Source organism: Spermophilus citellus (assembly GCF_964194105.1).
Source record: "Spermophilus citellus genome assembly, chromosome: 4".
NCBI lineage: Eukaryota > Metazoa > Chordata > Mammalia > Rodentia > Sciuridae > Spermophilus > Spermophilus citellus.
The window spans coordinates 167,091,624-167,109,262 of NC_138185.1; the positions used below are offsets into that span (position 1 = coordinate 167,091,624).

The 17,639-nt window shown below is 31.6% G+C and overlaps 1 protein-coding gene across 1 annotated transcript in view; it reads left to right on the forward strand.

The window, feature by feature from the left end:
• MAP4K5 (mitogen-activated protein kinase kinase kinase kinase 5) overlaps positions 1 to 17,639 on the forward strand; it is a 111,951-nt gene that overhangs the window by 28,901 nt on the left and 65,411 nt on the right. Inside the window, exons 3-9 of the mRNA XM_081289989.1 lie at positions 3,331 to 3,421; positions 3,872 to 3,936; positions 6,954 to 7,009; positions 10,859 to 10,906; positions 10,994 to 11,036; positions 12,048 to 12,120; positions 15,346 to 15,477. Of these exons, the coding sequence (XP_081146115.1) occupies positions 3,331 to 3,421; positions 3,872 to 3,936; positions 6,954 to 7,009; positions 10,859 to 10,906; positions 10,994 to 11,036; positions 12,048 to 12,120; positions 15,346 to 15,477 (508 nt within the window). The remainder of the gene's footprint in view (positions 1 to 3,330; positions 3,422 to 3,871; positions 3,937 to 6,953; positions 7,010 to 10,858; positions 10,907 to 10,993; positions 11,037 to 12,047; positions 12,121 to 15,345; positions 15,478 to 17,639) is intronic.

The following is a 17,639-nucleotide window of genomic DNA, read 5'->3' on the forward strand; positions in this document are numbered from 1 at the left end:
CAAAGAGTTTTCAAAATAAGTAGGCACCTTTAAATACCTTTGAATAAATGTTTAAAATTTTTCTTATACTACCAGGAAATACTTCGTCCTGTTTCCTGGAAATATAAGCTGAGAAAATAGAGTAAATGGAACAAAGTCAAGACATGTACAAAGACTTAAACAGTCATTAGTTTGCATTGTGCATGTTTTTAAACAATTGTTAAAGCAGGCACTTGGCCAAATAGACCAAGTGTCAGCTATTCTATCTAATTTAGTGGTATGATCTTGCTTTATAGAAACTCTTATTTAAGAAGTTTACAATCTTGATTTCTAAAAGCAAGCAGTAAAATAAAATATTTGTACTCTATCTTCACTGTCTGAACACTGAGTCTGAATGGATGAAAAATGTTAATTTGAGGGAATAGATGCACAACAAAAATGTTACTTTTATTGGTTTTTAAATTATAAATATAGAAAATAGAAACTTTGTGTTATTTTACATATTTTTAAAAATATGTTAAAATCATTTTTGATGCTTAGATACTGTTTCTAAGTTTGCTTTTGAACACAAGATAAAAATGAAGATACTTTTTTATTACTTTGTAGTAAAAAAAAGATGACCTTCGATGTCATTCTAAATTAATGTTCAAACTCAATCTAAATTGCTGATACTGATAGGTATTTTCTCTCCAGATGAGTTTTTGGAGGGATTTTTCTCTCTAGATGAGTTTTCAGAATCTAAGATGGGCATTCCAAAGAAAATATGTTATTAGAAATGACATTCCATTTAACATTCTACAGTCCCCAGACATTGTCATTATTAGTGACTGGTACTTGTGAAGTCTTGCTTCCAGTTACACTGTAAAAATTAGTAGCTCACTTGCACTAAGACCCCACCTCTCCTGGTAGACACTGCACATAACTTCTGCCTGGAGCATAGTCTTGGGATGGCACTAAGCCAATTTTTTCTACTAAGTAGTGGTTTGTTACTAGTAGCATTAATTTAGCTATATTATTGACATTTATAGGTCAACTTAAGTATTTGGACACCATTGAAAAGTTAGATACCATATGTGAGAAAATCTGTTTTAAATCCCAGGCTTAATTGAAATTTTTTTTTAAGTACAGCAAAGATGTAAGACTTCTATGCACATTTAAGAGCTAGTAAGTGGAAATCCAAAGAATATTGTACACTAATGAAGTTAAGTGTTTCTTTACTCTTCTTTCCTTCTTTCTACCCCACCCCACATACCGGCTTTTTTTTTTTTAAACAGGATGTCCCCATGTTGTTCAGGCTGGTCTTGAACTCCTGGCTCAAGAGACCATCCTACATCAGTTTTCAAAGGGCTAGGGCTGCATGAATATGCCACCATGCCAAGCTTCAGGGCCTCTTGATAAAACTAAGAGAAGGGTAGAATGTAGCCGGTTTGTTGGACATTGGTATATGTAAAGAATAAGTTCTGCTGGTGCAGTCACACGTGCTTGCAATCCCAGCAACTCAGGAAGCTGAGGCAGGAGAATTGCAAGGCTAGGCAATTTATTGAGACCCTGTCTCAAAATAAAAAGTAAAGGGGGTTGAGAATGTAGTTCAATGATAAGAGAATCCTAGGTTCAATGCCCAATACTGGAGGGGAAATAAAGAAAAAGAATGAGTTGTAAGGCTATGATGGAAAAGGCTCAGGCAAGAGAAACAATATTCTGGTGCTCATTAGTAGACACAGGAAACAGTGCCTTTCCACTGAGGTAGGCAGACTCTTACTATAACCTTACTGATCCCCTTTCATTGGCTGACCATTAAACTTAAGTTTAAGATATATGTAATGATTTATGTACTACATATTTCCCAGTTTACAAGTAAAAGCTATAAAGATTTTTTACTCAGAATTTTATGCAGTTAGAAGATTGCACCCTCATTCGGCTGACTTAATCCTGTAAAATTGTTAACACTAAATCCTATGACTGAATTCAGTTAATGTTTATATACAGTGATTGTTGAAAAGAGTTTTTAGATTACAAATAAATTGCATGTATGATAGCTAAACTAGTTTATGTTTCAGTCACATCAATGATTAATTCTTTAAAGGGTACTTATTGCATAGCAAAAATATTTAAATTTTTGTTTTAGATCTGAATTGAAAGAATTGAAAATACAAATGGGAACTATCCCTGGCTTGTGTAAATGTTTTGTTTCTTTATCTAAGGCCTGATTTCACAGTTTTCCTTTCTTGACACTGTGCGATTTTTTAAGATGACTTCAAGTTAAAGCTAGAATCTATCTGAGTACCACTGATTTTAAATCTTCCTTTGCTTTTCAAAAGACTACTGTAAAACAATATCTAATAAAAATATTTTTATAATGATGTCCTAATGAAGAACATATTTTTAAATATCCCTCTGTCTCTAACATGTAGTAATATTACTGTTGTATTTATTCTCTCAAATGTGCTAAATGCATAGGTACAGTAACTTTCTCAATAACATTCCCAACTGAGGGAAATACATAATCAAAAACATAGGGGCATAAGAATCTATTACCAAAATCACCAGCAACTTTCTACTACTGAAATGTAGATAATATAAGGATATGTGGTATACAAGGAAGCTAAATAGTCGAATAAATCCAGATGCTACTTAACAAATGAACCTAACTCAGAAGGATCAAGTTGCTGAAATTCTAGTGAATGTCTGTACCAGGATTTTAATTCAGATGTGTCTATTCCAGATTTCAAGCTCTTATTGGCTATATTATGCTACCTTTAGATCTGCACATACAATCATTCTACCTGTTCATACATGCCTTTTACTGAAATAAACAACACTTTGACATAAAATAGTGTTTGATGTAACAATCTTTACAGTATTATCATAACTTAGGTAGTAGTCTCATAACTACCATAAAATTCCCATAATAGTATATCAATATTGGAAAATACAGATAAAAAAGACTGTAAAATTAATTTTACTTCCTGTGCATAACCATTGCATGTTTTTAAACACTTTCTGTGCTTATATGTATTTAAGTGATTATATATAAATCTTCCGTTTTCACTTAGCGAGAACATGTTTTTATATTTAGAATTTAAGAGTAACTGTAAACCGTACCAAAATTTATTAAACTACAGCACCACAGTAAACATTAGATGTTTACTAATCTGTCTCTGTGCATATCTCCTTAAGAAGAATATTTTTGAAGCAACTGTTGATTCAAAGATTTGTACATTTTTAGGCCTTAGACCTTACTGAAGTATGAAGAATGCTGAATTCCTCATCTCTAATATTTATTGCAAAGGTTTTCTTCCTCCCTATGTAGAGATTTTGAGTAACATGATGACCAACTTACTTTGTTTTCAGGAGATGATTTTTCTTTGATTCAACAAGAAATATTTATGGTTAAAGAATGTAAACATTGCAACATTGTTGCCTACTTTGGAAGCTATCTCAGGTAAGAAACAAACAAAGCATCTGCTCTTTCTGTATTTTATATCTTCTTTGCTACCACTCTCCTTCCTTTTCAGGTAGGTGCCATTGTATGTGGGAACTTTTAAATTACACTATCCAAAGTTTTAAAATTTTTAGGGCTTTCTTTTCATTTCTCTATTATATTAATTAAAGTACCTCCTTTATTTGGTTATACCCTAGGGCAACCTTAATGAAATATTATGAATGATTAAAGTATTTATCTTACAAAACTATTCATAATCTAAACCTTTAAGATGGGAACTAAACTGAAACTGATGTGCTTTCCTGCATATTGAAGAGAGATTGCTACAGCAGTTTCCTGTTACCCTCTGCACTATATCCTGACTCTTGATGTATGGAAGAGTGTAAGCCTTAGAATACTTACTTCAGTGATTGAAAATTACCAGCTAATATAATTTTCTCTTCATAATAGTCGAGAAAAACTGTGGATTTGTATGGAATACTGTGGTGGCGGATCACTTCAAGATATTTATCATGGTACTGTGAATTTAACTTTATACTTTAAAATTGACTTTGACATTAATGATTATTGTTTAACATTTCCAGTCACCCGGGAAATTAATATGTAGAGATTTACTCTTTTATATTCTTTTCTTCTGTTCCCAGAGTACTGCATAAAGGAAACCTAAGATTTGTGTTCTTGGTGGAGCCAGAACCAAGAAATTCAAAAGCATTTTTACAATCCAAATTTTACTTTTTAGATTTTTTTAGATGTAGTCTCTAGGAAAGTGTTTTGTTTACTAATGAAACTGCCTAACCTCCCTTACAAGAATTGAAATGTAAAGAGTAATTCACAAAGGAAACTATGTATCTATCTTAATAACTTAACTGTATAACCAGAAAAATAGTTCACTTGTTACTGTAATAACTTTGCATTAAAATGTATAATTATTTTTAAAATTTGGGGTATTTTATTTAGCATTCTGTTAATTAGGCAGTTTTTTTTAGTTGACTTTGCTTAATAATAATATTTAGAAATAATTTGGCTCTATAGTTAGTTTCCAATTTGTTTTGTTATTTACAATGTCTTGAATTTTCTAGAATTTGTAAAATTAAGATTGTATCCTTAAAACATATTTTTTCTTGTTTAACATGCATGTGAGATAGTAAAACTCCCATTGCAACTATGCAGAGTTTGTTATTTATTCTTAGTCTGTTATTAAATTATGTGGCTGGGCACAGTGGTGTACACCTGTAATCCCAGAGGCTCTGGAGGCTGAGGCAGGAGGATTACAAGTTCAAGGCTAGCCTCAGCAACTTAGTGAGTCCCTTCAGCAACTTAGCAAGACTCTGTTTCAAAATAAAAAGGACTGGGGATGTGGCTCAGGAGTTGAGCATCCCTGGGTTCAATCCCTGGTACCAAAAAAAAAAAAAAAAAAAAAAAAAGAATTATGTGAAATATTTTAAAATATTTTTATTTTGAATTTTTACAATGGAAGCCTTATTGAATTTTAGCCATGTAATTTTCAAATGTATCCATAATATAAAAACAGAAGTGATGTTTCAGTTTATATAATATTTTATAACTTGTAGAAGTCAAAGTTTAAAAAAAAACTCAGTAGACTATCAGTTGAATAAACTATACTGTACTTGTGATATGGAATATTTTGTAGCACTTAAAACAATGAAATGGCTTTGTATATTGACTTAAATAATCCTCAATAATAAATATAGCATGGTTAATCATACTAAAGCTTTCAAAAATTATTTTTTTGTAAGTATACATATGAATGAATGTAAATGCAAGCAAAACAAAAGGCTGCATTCCAGACAGATAAGTCAGTACTCCTAAGGAGAGAAAGCAGGACTCAGATATAAAATTCTGAATTATAATAAAAATTAATTGATATATTACTTCATTATAAACTTTTAATATAGTAGTTATCTAATTTTTATAACAAATAACTCATAACAAAAAGGTGCTGGTCACTATCTCTTTATTTAAAAAAAAAAAGGTTTACCACATAAATGTTACACATAGACATTACAATTTCTACTCTTAAGAATTTCAAAATAAGAACAAATCCCACTTAAAAAAAACCAAATGCTTATTAATCTCTTATTTAGTAGTCTTTCATTTTCTTATATAATGCAAAACTGGAATGACTGTTCTCTTTTATCCTGTATTTGGTTTTAAAGAATTATCAGTAAGCTAGGCACAGTGGCACCTGCCCATAATCCCATCGACTCAGGAAGCTGAGGCAGGAGGATTACAAGTTCAAGGCCAGCCTCAACAATTTAGCAAAACTCTGTCTCAAAATAAAAAGGACTAGCAATGTAGCTCAGTGGTCGAGATCAGTAGGTTCAATCCCCAGTATTGCTAAAAAATAAAGATTATTGGTAGAAAACAGTTCTATGCTACTGATTTAAAATCCTTATCTATGATTTTATGAAGAATAATAATCTTTATATGAAGTTTTTATTTAATTGTAATTTTTATCTGTTTACACTTTTATAAAATGAGAAATCTTAAGAATATGGATAAAATTAAACTATACAGATGGCAGTTTTTACTGCTTTCCCTTTTAATTTTACAAAGTTATTTTGAGACATCAATTTTATTCCTTCATAAAATTGCTGTTAATTGGAGTCCAAGAAGTGTGCATTTCTATAAATAGTATCCAAAAAAAAACAGTAGTCAAGAATATCTACACTTATAAATTAAATGCTATTTAAAAAGTGGTTTGTATTACTACTAGTCCATCAATTTACTAAGAATCAGAGTTTTATTCCTAAGTAGGTGTAGAAACGCAGTGATGAAAATGTGCAGTGAAATGCTTTTCTAGGCAGAGATTACTGTAACTACCTGGGTTTCACTGTCAGCAAACACCATCCCAGATTTTCTCTCATGGTATTGAAAGACAGAGTTCCAAAGTCTCTTATTAGGTACTTGCATAAGAGGGATTTTATAGTTCATATTAGGGAGGGAGAGATCTGGTTGCCAAAAGTGATCTGGCTACTGTTAAATTCTCAGATAAGGTACCGGATCAAGCCTCCCTGTCTTGACAGGTGTGGTAAAGAATTATGCTAAAGAGATAATATCTTTATGTTTAAAAAAATGATGATGCTTTTCAGTGTTTCAGTAACCAAACTGTCTGTGCTTGATAAACATATATAACTAACTGTCATTAGTTATATATGTTTATCAAGTTTTTTGGCTTTATTTTTAAAAATTTTTTCAGAATTGAGATCATATTATGTCCATTGCTTTCTACAGAACTTCCTATTCACACTTAATGGGCGCTTAATATTTTCACTTACTAAAGTTGTTATGGAATAAATTTCTTATTTTTAGAGTACATTTTCAGTCTCAGTGTTACCTTTTCTTGTTTTGTTTTGTTTCTTGATTACAAAGATAATGTATGTTCCTGGTCAGAAGAGAAGTCATTCAGTGAAATATAGAGAAGTTTTACAATAGTTTGTCATTTTAAAAAGTAGACTATTTTTAATTTGTTATGTTCAAACATATGACAGTGTGGTCTTTTTCTTTCTAGTTACTGGACCATTATCAGAATTGCAAATAGCCTATGTATGCAGAGAAACCTTACAGGTACTATGTTTGCTTATGTAGATAGACAATTCTGGTTCATAATCAATAACTATAGAGAAAGGGTAAGCCAAAATGATTTTTTAATTCCCATCTCATAGTATAGTTCTGTAAAACTAGTTGTATTTTTTCATGAGCAAGTCACAAGAATTCACTTAAGCTGATGCTGACATATGCAGTGGTGGTAAGCGGTGTTCTGCTTTCATGCTAATACAAGTGATCATTTAAAGTAGTCTACTTTGTTGCTTGACCCACATTGCTACAAATCTAAGGAAAGCCATGAGTACAAATTTGTTTTCGTGAATGAATCACCAGACTTCTCAATTGTAAAATTGTCTGAGCTTTCCCTTGAAGTTTTATAGCAGTGAAAATTATCTCTTCCAGAGAATATGAACCATTTCTCCCAAAATAAACTAAATTTGCTCAGTAATAATCCAGAGCACTATCTGGAATACCTAATTCTATGGGATATTAATACATGTCATTGGAAACAGAACCCCTTTCTCTAAGTTTGTGTTCAACAAATGGCTTTGCTTCTTTACTTCAGGAACTTTAGTATACTTTAGTATACTAAAGTGGGTCTGCAGTAGAGGTATAGGGCATGTCGCTTGCTTATTTTTTATTTATTTATAGTTCCCTCGAAGATTACTCATTGAGAAAATTAGCAATTAATAACTTTGTTCATATACTTTAAGGCATTTAGATGAGGAGGAGGAATTAAGTAGTAACTGTAGGGTTTTTGTCTTCATTTTTTAAAAATTTATAACTGATAATCATTAATTGATAATTTTATATGTGGCTCTTCCATACTTTATAAACTAGGAGTTTGAACAGATCTAGGAGAGAGTTCTAATTAGTTTATAAAGTTAGTTTCCATGTAGTTTTAAAAAAGGGTACATCATGCCAGATCTTACTGTGAAATATATGAAAGTAAATTTAGTATTTATGTTCATGTGCATGTATATGCGTGTATGTGTGTGTGTGTGTGTGTGTGTGTGTGTGTGTGTGTGTGTGTGAGTGTGTAGTCATCATTTGGTATCCATGGGGAATTGGTTCCAGGATACTTTAAGATACCAAAATTGGCACATCCTCAAATCCTTTATATAAAATTGTATAATATTTGGGCTAGGACTTTAGCTCAGTGGCAGAGCACTTACACAGCATGTATGCATGTATGAGGCACTGGGTTCAATCTTCAGCACCACATTAAAAAATAAATAAATTAATTAAAGACATGCTATCTACGACTATAAAAATTTTTTAAAATAGTGTAGTATTTGCTTGTGACCTATGCACATCCTCTTGTACACTTCAGATCATTTCTAGATTACTTATAATACCTAGGACAATATAAGTGCTATATAAATAGTTGTTAATACTGTATTGTTTAAGGATGACAAAAAAAGAAGAGTCTATATGTTTAGGACAGACTTTTTTCCCAAAAAGTATTTTAGTCCATGGTTGGTTAAATCCATGAATGCATAAATCATGGATATGGAGGGCTAACTTTATAGTGTTCCCCAAGGTATTTATATAACATAAAAATCTATTATATTTACATAAAATATAAACCTAACCATGTACTCATAGTAGAGAATTATTGATAAATTCATTTTCTTCATATTTTAATTTCTAAGTTCATTGTTTCTTTAAGAGTGGAAGTGAAAAAACAGCAGCTTGGATTTCATTCTATATCTGATATATAACCTTAGCTTATATGGTTCTAGTTCCCCAAATATAATGAGCTTTGTAGGGAATGATTTCTAAATTTAAATTAGTTTCAGTTTAACAGATTTCCACATCTGGTATAAATGGAGTAACAGAGTAACATGTACCTTGTTCCCTGAAACAATCAAAGAAACTAGGAAACATATATGAAATAGTGGTTTTTAAAAACTGGACATAGAGCTGAGATGTAGCCCATTAATAGAGTACTTGCCTAGCACACATGAAGCCCTGGCTTTGATCCTGAGCACCACAAAAGAGAGAAGACCTCAAGTATTAAAGGCCTGAGAGAGAGAAAACAAGGAGCAGGCCCTGGTACAGGGAGGAAGAACCCAAGTTTGGTGCAGGGAGACCAAGGCAGCTAGAGTCTTCAAGATAAAGTACTGGAGAGTATAAAAATCCAGAAACATACCAGCCAGGTGTGGTGATGCATGCCTTTAATCCTAGCCAACTCGTGATGCTGAGGCAAGAGGATTGCAGGTTCGAGGTCAGCCTTAGTAATTTAGGGAGATCCTGTCTCAAAATAAAAAAATAAAATATCTTTTAAGGACTGGAAATGTGGCTCAGGGATAAAATGTCCCTAGGTTCAATTTCTGCCACCTGCCCCTAAAATCCAAAAATGTGCAGTACCCAAAGAGCAAAGTTCATAATGTTGGGTGTCCAAAGATTACCAGAAATGCAAAGAAGTATAATAAGGAGAAATCAATGAAGCTAACTCACAACTGATAAGATGCTAGAATTAGCAAATAAGATAAGAAAGCTAATTTAAGTTGAGGTACAGAAGATGATTTAAAAAAAAAAAGGCCAAAATCAAACTTCTAGGGATGAAAACTACAATGTATGATGAACTCAACAAGGGATGGAATTAATGGTAGTTTAGATATTGAAAAATACACATATGTGAGTGTGTGTTTGTATGTATATGTACATTTGTGGGAATTTGAGGGTATGTTTGTAAAAAAATGTATCCAAAATGAAGCACAGAAATAAATGATTTTTTAAAAAAATGAAAAGCCAGGCATGGTATTAGAAGCCCATAGTTCCAACAACTCAGAAGGCTCAAGTCAGAAGATTGCTTGAGACCAGGACTTCAGAGCTAATCTGGGAAACACAAGACCTGATCTCAAAAAATAAAATTATTAAAATGTAATTTCAGGTGACCTAATATTTGTATAGTTTTTCTTACTGAAGGAGAAGACAAAAAGGGGGAGAAAGGAATGAAAACAATATTTGAAAAGTAAACATGGCTGATATTTCTCCAAATTTATTGAACACTCTTAATTCATAGACTCCAAGCATAAAACAAACCAAGGATAGGAAACATGGGGGGGAAGCGTACTAAGGAATATCATCATCAAATTGCTCATTTGATAATGAGAAAACCTTAGAAATACTTAGAACAAAAGAATACATTACAGGGCTGGGGATGTGGCTCAACTGGTAGTGCGCTCGCCTGGAGTGCGTGGGGCCCGGGTTCGATCCTCAGCACCACATACCAACAAAGATGTTGTGTCCACCGAGAACTAAAAAATAAATATTAAAAATTAAAAAAAAGAATACATTACATGCAAACAAAAAGATGATGGCAGGATTATCATTAGAAACAGTTAAGACAACAGTGGAGAGCCTAAAGGTAAAAAGAAATTGTTGATCTAGAGTTCAATATGTAGAAAAAATATCTTTTAAAAATAATTTTTTCAGGGGCTAGGGTTGTGGCTCAGCAGTAGAGCGTTTGCCTCGCACATGTGAGTCCCTGGGTTTGATCCTCAGCACCATATAAAAATAAACAAAATAAAGATATTGAGCCCATGTAGAACTTAAAAAAAATAGTTTTTCATACATATAAAAGCCAAAAGAACTAAGAGATAAATAATTCATTATTTATGAATGATAAATGCATTCATTCAAAATTATGTTTTAGTAAAATATTTCCAATTTTTATCAGAAAATGAATTAAAAATCTTTAAGATATAGTAAATGTTGATTAGTAAAAAGAAACTCTTCTAATTTTTATCCCTCTAAGAAGACATTCTATTCTAGTTTTTTTATTCAGTGAGAACTAAGTAGAAAATTTTGGAGTCAACTTTGTAATTTTGCTAACACATCCTTTTTTTTTTTAAACCTCAGGGTCTTGCCTATTTGCATACTAAAGGCAAAATGCATAGAGATATCAAAGTAAGTTCATTTACTATGTTTAAATTGCTAATTGTATTGGAAGAAATTTTTGATGCTAATTTAATAGAATTTGTATTTTTGTTTTAGGGTGCAAATATTTTATTGACAGACCATGGTGATGTAAAATTAGGTATGTTATTTCAAATTTTTAAATTTTTTCAAAAAATTTAATGAAATTTTAGATGAGAATTGACATTTAATTTTAATATTCATATTGAATCACAATAATGTTTATACTTTAGCCCCGTAATATTTATTCCTGAGACTCAGTTTATAGAAGTTAATCCTAAAGATGAAAAGACCAGATTTATATAAGTATTTAGTCATTATTACTCATAGTAGAAAAAATAGAAACCTAAGTCTAGCAATAGAAAAACTGTTAAACTACATTTTATCACTCATGGAATATTATCCAATCAGTAATTTTTTTTAATATATGAGAGTACAATTGCCTGATATGTTAAATGACAAAAATGAACTAGATGTGTATTTATAACTCTTTTTAATGACAAAACAATATAAAAAATTATATTTAGAAAAAAAAGTCCTTTTTTTTTTTTCATTTGGTACCAGGGATTGTACTCATGGGCACTCTACCACTGAGCCACATCCCTATTTTCTATTTTTTATTTGAGACAGGGTCTCACTGAGTTGCTAAGCACCTCAACATTGCTGAGGCTGGCTTTAAACTTGAGATACTCCTGTCTCAGCCTCCCAAACCATTGGGATTATAGGTGTGTGCCACTGTTCCCAGCTAAAAGGACATTTTTAAAAATAGTTTTATCTGTTGTTAAGATAAAAAGGAATTCAGAAATGTGTCTTTCTCATTTGTTTTAATGGTTTTGTTGTTGTTGTTGTTCTTCCCCAAATTTACTTCAGTAAGCCTGTAATAAAAATATTTTTATTCACTTTGTTCTTAATAAAGTACATTTTCACTATAGTAAAATGCTATTGAATTCTTTTAATGAGTTTGTTATAAACTAGGAAATATTTAGGTATTCAATTTATGTACAATTACCTGATGTAAATATCTTAACTATTAATAATGCTATGCCTATAACATTACTGAAACTGAAACTTAGAAACATCACTTGTTCTGAAAAGAATTAAAATTTTCTGTTCTGTTCTTTTTCCTCATTAGCTGATTTTGGGGTTGCTGCAAAAATAACAGCTACTATAGCAAAGCGAAAATCTTTCATTGGCACACCTTATTGGTAAGAGATTACTGTGATTGGTACATTTTTATCTCTTCATGGTTAATGATCAGTCTCTATACTTAATAATTCCAGTTACTGGCAAGTTATTCTTTCTAAAATACTAAATACTAAAACAGTATTTTAGAAAGAAATACAATAGGAGACATGGCAATAAATCTTAATATGTAAAATAATTTAGTTATTGTAAAAGAAATTGACAATTCATATAAAGGATTAGATTCTTTAATAAGCAGGTAATAATTTAGATAATCTATTATTCACAAAGTAGCTTCATACTTCATACCTAATGCCAAAATGGTTATCATTAATTATCTGCTTTAAGAGTTGAAGAAGCTTTCTTGGCATAAAACCTTAAAGGGAAAGATTGATCACTTTTTACATGAAAATTTAAAACAAGCATGTCTGCCACCTTAAAATTTAAGTAATAAAACAGGAAATACTGGCTAAAATATGCCACCCTAGGTTTAATACTTCAATATGTAAGTTCTTAAAAGTCAGTAGACTGTTTTATTAAAAGCAGAGTTATTAAATTAATATATATAAGAAGTCACAAAATATGAAAAGTGTTTCCCTTGATGAACAAAAATATAAAGTGAACAATGATATTCTTTTCTATCAAATTGGAAAACATCTGGAATCATGAATAATCCCCTCTATCACTAAATATTTGTGAAAATTGATAGAAAATTTTTGAAGAAACTGAAATTGATTATCATGCATGTATGAGTTTGTCAGGATGAACCCAAACCGTGTATAACCTTAAAGCTCTAATAAAAAAATAAATAAAGTAAGCCTATGTTATTGCAAGCTCAATTTAATTAGGAATGATGCAGAAAAGTCTTCTGTAAACTGAATACTTTATTCAAAGTGTTTATACATAACCCAGAATAAATTGTTGCTTGTCTGGGAAAAATAAATAAATAATAAGTTGAGAGAAAATAATTTTTTTTTGAAAAGTAATTTAGCTGTGATGTTTTCAAAAATCATAAGCAACTTTTGGGGGTTTTTAAATTTTTTTTTTAATTTTCGGTAATGAAGCTTGAACCCAGGGGTGCTTTACAACTGAGTCACCTCCTGGAATAAGTTAAGAAAATCATATACAGCTTCTCAATTCAAAGGAAGAATATGCTAAAAATGTTAAAAATTATGTTGTAAAAGATGAATAGTCAGTGGATTAAGCTTATGGCAGATTACTAATCAAAATATCAAGATTAAAAGCATATGCAGGCTGGGGTTGTAGCTCAGTGGTAGAACAGTTGCCTAGCATGTGTGAGGCACTGGGTTCGATTCTCAGCACCACATATGAATAAATGAATAAAATGAAGATTCATTAACAATTTTAAAAAGTAGCATATGCAAGGGAATTTAAAAGATGTGTTTCATAAAAGACATGTTTAAGTTAAAAGTATGAATGAGAATGTGTGAAAGAATGACTGTTTTGGTTGAGATTGTGCTTCACTTGTTTTCCATATTTTTTTCATGTATTCCAAATTCTCTTCAGTTATCATATACTGCTTTTAATAACAGGAAATCCCCAGTAAATGTTATATGAAAATGCAGGTAAGTTGGGTTACCTATAGAATTCCCTTCAGTGAAATTCCCATTTCCCTCTTCTGTTGTAAACACTCTTCTCCAGTCAGAATTTTCTGGTTTTCTACCCTAATCATACTATGTGAAATACTGCTATTTTAGTTGTATTTGTTACCTCTTCAGGAATACCTTTTCCTGTTTTTATGTTAAGTTCTCCCCATTGCAAAGAGTGACACACACTCTGCTTTTCATCACCTATGGAAAACTGATGGGTCAGTAGCTAAGCCAGGAAGCACAATAGTGTTAGCCTGGCATTCCTGTTAGCCACCACTAAATGATTCTAGTGGGCAGAGGAAATGAAATTGATTTGCTTTTTCTATGCTCCAGCTCAACCTTTCCTGTATGAAACTTGCCTTTAATCTTCAGCTCCATAGTAATCATTTTCTTCTCTTCAGTCCTGGATCCATTAGTATGTATATAGAACTCACATGTAGTATATACATTTATAGGTTAGCCTTTTTAGTATATATCTTACATATCATTAACCACACTTGAGTTGAAAGTGTGTTAAGAGAACTTTTTGTAACTTATATGCATATAAAAGCAACTTGTGGATATTCAATATAAATATAAGTTAATTCTAAATAGTAAATGTTGAAATAAAAAGAACAGTTCTCCTGGGTGGTATCATTTGTACTGTATAATGTCAGATGCCATCATACACCTCTTACTCCCAAGTAACTGCAACTCAGCTACTCAGTTGACCTTCAGTCTTCTATATACTTGATAATAGCTCTACTTAAGGATCTTACAAGCATTTTACACTCAGGTCAATATCTTCAGTCAGCCACACTGTCCTTCATGTTGTCATGAGTTCTGGATTAAGATTGCTGTCATAATTGAGTCTTTCAAGGGGGTCTAGAAAATCTAAATAAAACATTCTTTTGTAATCAGTAGGTCATTCATAATCTAGCTTCGACTTCTAAGGTTTATTTTCCGAACACTCTCTAGACCCTTTAAACGTCTGTTGCAAAGGATAATATTTTTCCATTTCCTATCACAGGCATACTTTTATAAGATAAAATAAAAATGAATTGCTAAAAATTGATCATACATTTAGACAAGGGAGAATGCTTACTCTTTCTGTACTTATTGCCGAATGATAACTAGCTATGTACAGCCCATCTCATCTGTGGATCACACATACTGAGTTGCCCTGCACCAGCAGCCCTTTAGGTGATTCACATGCTTTCCTTGTCTTCCTGCATTTGCAATCTGAAATGACTCTACACTCAACTTAGCTCCCTGCTGATTCATTTTTTAAGTCTTATCTCCATTGGGAAATTTTCTGTGATCTTCACAGTGTTTTAGGTATTCTTTTTCATTTTCGTGTATTACATAACAAGATTCACCTAACACAAACTAAAGTAAAAAGCAAGGTTTTTCTCAGATCACTAGTATTCAAGATTTTTAAATAATAAATTTTAAAAGAGTATGTATATGTGTGTATGTGAGAGAGAGAATGTGTGTGTGTGTGTGTGTGTGTGTGTGTGTGTGTGAAGTCTTTCCTGGTAAAGTTTCTTCTTTCCTAGTAAAGAGCTCTTAGCTTATTTTCTGTCCAAATCTAATGGTTATAACAAGAAGTAGTATATTTTTGAAAATTAAAATATTATGTTCATTCATTGGTTCTAGGATGGCTCCAGAAGTTGCAGCAGTAGAGAAGAATGGTGGCTATAACCAACTCTGTGATATCTGGGCTGTGGGAATAACTGCAATTGAACTTGGAGAACTTCAACCACCTATGTTTGATCTTCATCCAATGAGGTGTTTTCATTATTTATAATTATGTAGTTATCAGGGGGCTGGGATTGTGGCTGAGAGGTAGACTGTTCTCCTAGCACTGGGTTCAATCTTTAGCACCATATAAAAATAAAAATAAAGATATTGTGTCCACTCATAACTTAAAAATAAATATTTAAAGAAAATTATGCAGTTATCAATCAGGTCTTTGGAAACCTTGTGATACTGGGATTACAGTTATGTCAGAATAGAAAAACTATTGTAAAGGACTGGTAAGTAGTTACATTCAAACACTGCTTGGTTGCATTGCTGCTCCTCAAACAGAGTGAGTTGCCTGCATTGTTTGAAGTTTTTCCATAAAATATTTTTCCTTAATAATCAGAATAGGACATGCCAGTTATTATTAAATAAGTCTTTTGGAGTCTTTATTTTCATTCCTCCATTAATTGATGTTGTTTCTTGTCCTATATGAAATGGTAAAATGCACAAGAGATTTTATTTTACTATCTCATTTGATTTTCTTTCTCTTACTCTGTCTAGGAATTATGAAGAAATAACTATGCTTAGAATAATTATCATATATCTTAGAATATATTGTCATTCAGAAATAAATATTTGAGGGCTTTTGAAAGTTTTTTCATATTTTGAAGGACAGATATATGGGACCAAAATTTAACTTTAAATGGTAGAAAATCAAAGGGAAAATTAGAATGGGGAAAATGTTCTCTTAATGTATGATCAACCGTGGATTAATGTGTGTTACATAAGGAACTCATTTAAAGACAATAGGAGAAAGAGTATTTAGGAGCAAGTATCAGGTAAAGAAACATAGGGGAAAACTAAAACTACACAAGTTAAAAGATATCTACTATTATCTTGATTGCCAATAGGTACAGACTTTGAGGGAAATAACTTTATGTTATTTGTTAAGGGCCATACAAATATTTCAGTTATTCTGCTACTAAGAAAATTATACTTAGGAAATAATTCAAGGATTAAGAATTATTAATTTTAGAATAATAGGAAAAAAATCTAAATGATAGTTGCTGAATTATTAAATTGTTTAGCAGTTAGGGGTAGCTCTTGAATATGTGTATACCAAAAGAACATGGAAAATTGATTAGTGATTTAAAATTAGAACACATAATAATAATGCAATAATTGATTAGCATTTAAATAAATACAAAGAAGTGCAGAAAATTTTAAATACTAGAATGGCAAGAATATACATAATATAGATTTTTTTTCCTTTGAATCATTTCATTTATAAAATGAGAAAATATCTACTATGTTTAAAACAAAAAAGTTTACTTAGAATCCTGGAAGGGGTTATTGTAGGAAATACTAAAATGAAGCACTTTAAAAATTCCCTCTTAAGTCTTCCATCTTTCTACTCCATAGTACAAAGGAAAATGGGTCAAAGATGAATTCTCAGAGATTGACATTTCTGTAATATATGCTTAAAGGAAGTAGGTGCAATTTGCCTATACACTCAAATAATTGTTGAAGTCAGTCTTTGGTTAAATGTACAACCAACCTAAAATTAGAATAATATATCTCTATGTTTCCCAATGGCATTCCTCATAGAAATAGAAAAAACAGTCATGAAATTCATCTGGAAAATTAGAAACTCAGAATAGCTAAAGCAGTCCTTAGCAGGAAGAGTGAAGCAGGGTAACATCACTATACCAGACCGTAAACTATACTATAGAGCAATAGTAACAAAAACAGCATGGTATTGGCACCAAAACAGACTGGCACACCAATGGTACAGAATAGAGGACACAGAGACTAACCCACAAAATTACAATTATCTTATATTAGGCAAAGGTGCCAAAAACATGTATTGGAGAAAAGATAGCCTCTTCAACAAATGGTGCTGGGGAAACTGGAAATCCATATGCAACAAAATGAAATTAAACCCCTATCTTTCACCATGCATAAAACTCAAAATGGATCAAGGACCTAGGAAAAAACCAGAGACCCTGCGTCTAATAGAAGAAAAATTAGGCCCTAATCTTCATCATGTGGGATTAGGCCCCAGCTTCCTTAATAAGACTCCTTTGGTGCAAGAATTAAAATCAAAAATCAATAAATGGGATGGATTCAAACTAAAAAGTTTCTTCTCAGCAAAAGAAACAATTTGTGAAGTGAATAGAGAGCCTGCATCTTGAGAGCAAATCTTT